Below are 6,797 nucleotides of genomic sequence, written 5' to 3' on the forward strand. Positions count from 1 at the left end.
TGGGTGACCCTTCTGGTTATTTAAAATACCGGTGGCAGAGCCCTCAGAATCACAGTAACTCATTCCACCACAGCAAGACAGACAGGTGGCCGTTTGGTTTTATGAGGCTGTAGAGTTATACAGCTTCAGAAACTCTATACAGGGATGCTATGAGTCAACCAACTCGACAGTGCTCAACACAAAATGTAAGATTATATCTCACAGTGTATTTGTTCATTCTCTGTAACAGGTTATGATTTGATGAATGCACACTAAAAGTGTATCTTCGTAGTAAGTATCTTAGGGTTCTCGAAAGAGACCCCATAACACACACAAACACAGATAGAGAAATATGTAAGGGTTTGGCTTACACAGGCCTGGGAGCTAGCAGGTCCATTCCATAGGTCAGGCAACAGGTTGGAGATTGCATAAGGCTTGTGTCTAAAACCAAGAGGTTAGGCAGTGGACTGGGAATCCCAGCAGGACAGCTGAAGGCAGAGCTCTCCCTCAGGAAATCTCGGCTTTGCCCTTCAGGCCTTTGAATGATTGGACAAGACCCACTCACATTGTGGAAGGTCACCAGCTTTACTTAAACTCAATTGATGGAAACATTGGGGAAATAAAAAAAAAGCCCAAGCCCTCTGCTATCGAGTCGAGTCAGATTCATAGTGACCCTGTATAGGGTTTCTGAGGCTGTAAACCTTTGTGGGAGCAGAAAGCCTCATCTTTCCCCCTTATAGCAGCTGGTGGATTTGAACTGCCAATGGTGTGGTGATCAGTCCAGTGCTTATCCTACAGTACCACCAGGGCTCCTTAAGGAAACATTAACTCCAGAGCAGCATTTAGACCAGCATGTGGCCAGACAGCTGGGCACCACAGGGTGGACAAGGTGACTTCAAAGGAAGCAGCATAGTGACACTTTCCCCGGGCACAGTGGGGAGTGAAATGGCCCGAGGACAGACAGGACATGTGCAGTGCTTTACCTGGACAACGTCAGGTCTACCTGAGCACTCCTTGGATTCGCCAAAGCCAGTGGCCTGGGACCCAACAGAAATAAATGTGGAAGAGGCAGCTCACACTGGGGAGCCAACCCAGCTCCAAGCCCCCTTCCCCAACTTCTGCTCCACCATTGGCGAGCGAGGTGACTTGGGGGTCACTGTCTGACACACACACACAAGTCCTTTCATTCGATGCACAAAGTGCTGCTTTTGAGGCTAAATGGAGACACTTTAAGGAGCTCTGGTAGTGCAGTGGTTACAAATCCGGCTATGAACCGCAAGGTCAGCGGTTCGAAACTACCGGCTATTCTGCGGGAGAAAGATAAGCCTTTCTGCTCCCGTAAAGATTTACAGCCTCGGAAACCCTGTACAGGCTTGTTATGAGTTGGAACTGACTCCATGGCACATAACGCCAACAACGACGGAGACACTTTGCAGTTGGCACGATGTCATTGTCTGCAGATGAATGGAAGCTGTTCTCTTGTGCTTTGCTCTTTGCTCGGTTGTCTGAGGGGTCACAAACCACCTGGGGTTGGGTGAGAGGATGGGCAGGCATGAGGTGTTGAGCCCCCCATCCACTTCATGACATATTTCAGCCCCCTGAATACCTGGGCCCCTGCCCCTGCCAGCTGCTCTCTCTGTCTTGCAGGCGGATTCCCCTGGAAGACGTCCCCGAGGATGAGGCCGAGTGTACCGCCTGGCTGCACAAACTCTACCAGGAGAAGGTCAGTGCTGGGGTGGGGGGGTGGTCCCCTTCAGGATGCACGAGGCCCATTCCACCTGGCCTGGTGCAGAGATGGTTGGCGGTTTGAGCCCACCCAACCTCCTTCTATAAAGATTCCAAACAAAAGCTGACCCTCTGCCATTGTTGAATTCTGACTCACAGTGACCCAAGACAGAGTACAGCTGTTCCCTAGAGTTTGCCAAACTACCATCTTTACGGGAGCAGGCAGCCACGTCTTTGAGCCAACAGCTTCTCAGTTAGCATTCCAAGGCTTAACCCACCGTGCCACTAGGGCACCTCTGGTAGAGATTACAGCCTCGAAAATGCTAGGGGAGCAGTTCTACTTTGTCACGTGGGGCCGTTAGGAGGAGTTGGTAGGACATCCTGGGGTCTGAGCTGTCTCCCCTGTGTTCCATTTGACCCATTCAAAAGAGAACGGAGCAGAGTACAAGTATTTTTTTAAAGGGCATAGCAAAAGGAATGAAACTATTTGTGGGTTTCGAAGAAAAAGTGGGTGGCAACAGCCCCGATAGTCGTTGCATTTTCCTGCCTGTCTCACTAAGTCCCGAGGGGCCTCCATCTGTCTCAGGAGGTCTGCCGCGCTGGTCAGTGGAGTGGCTTCAGGGTCCCTTCTGTCCCTCAGGATTCCTTCCAGGAGGAGTACCACCGGAGGGGCATCTTCCCAGAGACCCCCATGGTGCCCCCACGGAGGCCCTGGACGCTGCTCAACTGGCTCTTTTGGGCCTCGCTGCTGCTGTACCCCTTCTTCCGCTTCCTGGTCAACATGGTCAGCAGTGGGTCCTCCCTGACGCTGGCCAGCTTTGTCCTCGTCTTCTTCATGGGTAAGTGCAGTGTGGAAACAGGAGGTGTCATATTTGGGCTTCACTACCATACAGCTAAGGAGCTCTGGTAGCGTAGTGGTTAAGAATCCGGCTGCGAACCGCAAGGTCAGCAGTTCGAAACTACCAACTGTTCTGCAGGAGAAAGATGAGGCTTTCTGCTCCCATAAAGATTTACAGTCTCGGAAACCCTGTACAGGGTCACTATGAGTCGGTTCTGAATCCATAGCACATAACCACCATCACCACACAGCTACTGTGAGTCTGTGACCAGGAAAAGTCAGATTCCAGGATGCAGGACACATATGGTCAAATGTGCCTTACACACACATACACACACACAACCCAGCCCTACCCTGCCCCCAATTCACACTCACACACATATTCACACACTCACACACTGACACATAGCAGACACACACACTATCCCACCCTCACCCCTCCAAACTCACACACAGACACTCGCTGACTCACATGTTGTTGTTGTTAAGTGCCGTCGAGTCGGTTCCGACTCATAGCGACCCTGTACAGGGTTTCTGAGGCTGTAAATCTTTATGGGAGCAGAACGCCTCGTCTTTCTCACGCGGAGCGGCTGGTAGTTTCCAACTGCTGGCCTTAAGGTCCGCAGCCTGATTCGTAACCACTACGCTACCAGAGCTCCCGTACACACCATCAAACAGCACAGTGCCCACCGATCGTCCTCCAGTGGCAGACGCTCCTCCCTCCCCCGGGCCCAGACAGCTCTGCTCATCGTCCTCGATTCCTCAGCTGAGAAAAACCAGACAGAGCCAAGGAGGGACTCACCCAGAGTGGGGCCAGGCCCGGGTGAGCCGGAGTCCTGCCTCCTTGCTGGGCGGCCACTGAGTGGGCAGGCGGGAATGTTGGCCATTAGTTCCCTCAGGCTGTGTTGGACCGACGTGTGGCTACTTCTTCTTGGCACACAGCTTCCCACCCTACAGATGGGGAAACTGGGGGCTGTGAGAAGACAGGGGACCCTATCTGGATTTTTACATAAAAATGACTGCCCATTGTAAGAGATGCACACGAGGTCAAAGTGTGTAAAACTGTGGACTCTCTCAGGACAGCCCCCACCTTGTGCACCTACTCCTCAGGGAAAACCCAAGTCCACTACAGTTAAGTGGCTTCTGACTCAGAGCACCCCGACGGGACAGAGTAGGGGTGACCCTCTGGGTTACCAGGGTTGTCATCTTTGGCGTCCTGGTGTGGCGCTGAAGGATAAGCACTGGACAGAAAGGTCAGTCAGGGCTGCGAGGAGTCGGGAGCGACTCGACGGGACTTAACAGTTTCTACAGAAGCAGATGGCTTCAACTGTTTCCCATGGTGGATGGTGGTTAGCATGCTATTGCCTGACCCAGTGCACCACTGGGCTCCTACACCCCAGAGAAAACCATTGTTACTAGTTTGGTCCCAAACACATACGCATACACATACAACAACACATTTGTACACATAGCGTTTCTCTTATGTCCTTTTTAACACTTGATAAACCGTGGCCACCTAAACGCGTCCCAACACATAAACCTGCCTCATTCTTCTGATCAAGGAAACCACTTCTAGACAGCTGGGTTACGGCAGGCAACCCCATGCGTGCCCTCTCCTAGTGTAGCGACTGACCCTTACTCCAACAAGAGGCCCGACTGCAGTCTGGTTCAAGGTTAGGAAATACATGTTCAAGAAATGAAATACGAAAAACAAAGAAACATGAAAACCTCACAGCTTGTAGGAGTAACAAGGGCAGAAACAATTGAACAGAGCAGAAACCACCCCATCTAAGAACACTCAGGGCCTGTGTAGACCCGAGACTGGCTTTCTAGGGAAGGTGGGGGGTAGCTGCAGGTGTGCAGTGGGCCTCAGACTCCTGGGCCAGGAGACTGGAATCCGACAAACAGCCCAGTGCCCCCGGGAGCACACAGTGGCTCCTTAGAGATGAAGGTGGCGGGGGACACACTGAGCCTTTGAGGCGGGCACTGCTGCTCTGGGATGCCCCCTCCAAGGCCCACCGTTTTTTGTTACTTATTTTGAGTGGGTGCCTCTCTTCTCATACAAGGCCCTGGAGGAGTGGAGTTCTGTATTTCCTCACCTTTATTCTCAATGTAGGATAAGCAGTGGACTTTGAACCATAAGGTCAGCAGTTTAAGCCCACCAGCTGCTCCAAGGGAGCTTTCTGCTCCCATAAATATACTCAACTTCAGAAACCCAATGCAGGGTCACTGTGAGTCGGGTTTGCTGACTCTCTACACCGTCCTGGGTCCTCTCTGCCCGGGGCCTGTCCCTCCTCTAGGGCAGCTGCTCATCTCCCACCAAGGGTCTGATGGGGTTCGAGTCTTGTGCTGGTCGGAGGGTCTGCCCACTCCACCCACCCCCGACTGCTCCATCTGAAGTCTGAGGCCTTCACAGACCCTGAGAGCAACATTCAGTCAACATGTGTGTCCGACGTGGGAGTTTTCATTCATTTATCCACCTACCGTTTTCAGTTTTTAAACTTTTGTGATTTGGGTGAAAGTTTACAGAGCAAATTGGTTTTCTATTCAACAACACACAATGAAACAGCACTCTTCTCACTTCCTCCCTGGTTTACCGTTTCCACTGGTCCTTTCCTGACCCTTTCCTGCCTTCGGAGCTTTATCCCTGGGAAAGGCTGCCCTTTGGGAAAACCTCATAGGGTTGATTGTTCTAAGGAGTACCCATGCATCTGTTTGATGTTGCTGTTCACCTTAGAAGCCTGACTAGCATTCAGCTGGAAGCTGAGATTGGCGAGGGTGAATTCAGACCCAGGCCTAAGGGCCAGAATCTTGGGGTCCCACCAGTGTCTAATACGTTGGCCTTGTGGTTTTTTACGATCTTGAGCGTCGTTCCACGTTTTACTCCAGTCTACCCAGGAACTCCTATTGTGATCCCTTTCGAGTGATCGGAATGGGAACCGAGCACCAGGTGGCTCCTCAGTCATGAGGAAGGTGGGTGGAGGGTCTGCCCAGGTTTGAAGAGGACCAGCCTGGAAGCCTTGGAGGGTCTTACTGCTCTGGGGTTCCCCAGCCCCGAAGACCAAGGCTTACAGAGCATGGTCTCGGGGGTTATGGAGGCTGGGGGTCTGCATGGCCTAATGGTTCCCACTAATGGTTTGATTTCCATCCCTCATTTGATGGGGAGAGAGCAATGGCTGCACCTTCGATGCCATGCATGAGCTTTTAAGACCCCAATGGCTACTCACCAACGCAGGAGGTGGAACGTTGTCCTTGTGGACAATGTCATGCCAGCTGTCTTCCCTGACATGATATCAGCCATCCCGTTCTTGAACATTCTGCATAAGTCACTTCTTTGTCAGGCACTGTGGTCTGTGCTGATCCCTACCCCCGAGGAGCTCACTGAAGCCACCCTCCCTCCAGGGAGCAGTCCTGGGCCTTGGGCTGCGATGTCCAGCTCCACACTGGTTAATCCGGCTGCTGAGGAGCAGATGACAGAGTGACAGGGACGTCCCATTGCTCACAGACACGGTCCCTGCAGCGTGGGCGCCCCATGCAGCCTCTTAGAAGCTCCTTCCTGCATCCACACCAAGGGGTCCTGAGGTCCACATTGACCAGATTCTGTTTGTCTCCCTGTGTGCTGCAGGTTCAACCCTAGCAGAACGGCTTTGCTCTATTGGCTTTAACGTAGAGCTGGGTGGGTGAGGCAGCTTCAGGAAGTAGCCGGCTCTGGGCTGGCTTCTTTTTCAGTGGCTACCTCACCTGGCTCTTCGGGTCCCTAACACGCTCTTCTGTGTCCACAGCATCCATGGGCGTGCGGTGGATGATTGGTGTGACAGAAATCGACAAGGGCTCTGCATACGGCAACGCCAACAGCAAGCCCAAACCGTGACCCACAAGGCACCCGGCCTCCACAGGGACCTTGGGGACTGGTGACGGCGTGACTCTGCTTGTAGGGGGCAGCGGTCCGGCAGGGCCAGCCCCTCCACCCGGGAAGAGTGATGGCGACAGTGCCTTGAGCGGGGAGCAGGGCCAAGACGCTGTCCATCTTTGGTCCCCACTCGCTTTCGTGGGGTTTCAGTCTCCTTCCTTCTCCTCTGTGTGTGTGTGTTAGTGTTGTGTGTGGCTGTGACAGTGCAGTGTAAGTGTGTGTGTTAATGTGAATCTGAGTGTGTTGTGTGTATATGTGTGTTAGTGAGGGTTGTGTGTGTATGAGTTAGTGTGAATGTGTGAGATTGTTAGTGTGATTGTGTAGAGTGTTGTGTATGTGTGTTAG

General features: G+C 52.6%; 1 protein-coding gene across 1 annotated transcript; it reads left to right on the forward strand.

Moving 5' to 3' along the window:
• Positions 1-1,626: 1,626 nt before the first annotated feature.
• Positions 1,627-6,413, forward strand: LOC102823333 (1-acyl-sn-glycerol-3-phosphate acyltransferase delta-like; the record flags this gene model as incomplete). Its single annotated transcript, XM_006878010.1, has 3 exons — positions 1,627-1,702; positions 2,345-2,543; positions 6,325-6,413. Coding segments are annotated over 3 exons (364 nt in total), but the record flags the coding sequence as incomplete, so codon positions are not given.
• Between the last annotated feature and the right edge of the window lie 384 nt (positions 6,414-6,797).

Source organism: Chrysochloris asiatica, unplaced genomic scaffold (genome assembly GCF_000296735.1).
Source record: "Chrysochloris asiatica unplaced genomic scaffold, ChrAsi1.0 scaffold00933, whole genome shotgun sequence".
In the NCBI taxonomy this organism is placed as follows: Eukaryota; Metazoa; Chordata; class Mammalia; order Afrosoricida; family Chrysochloridae; genus Chrysochloris; species Chrysochloris asiatica.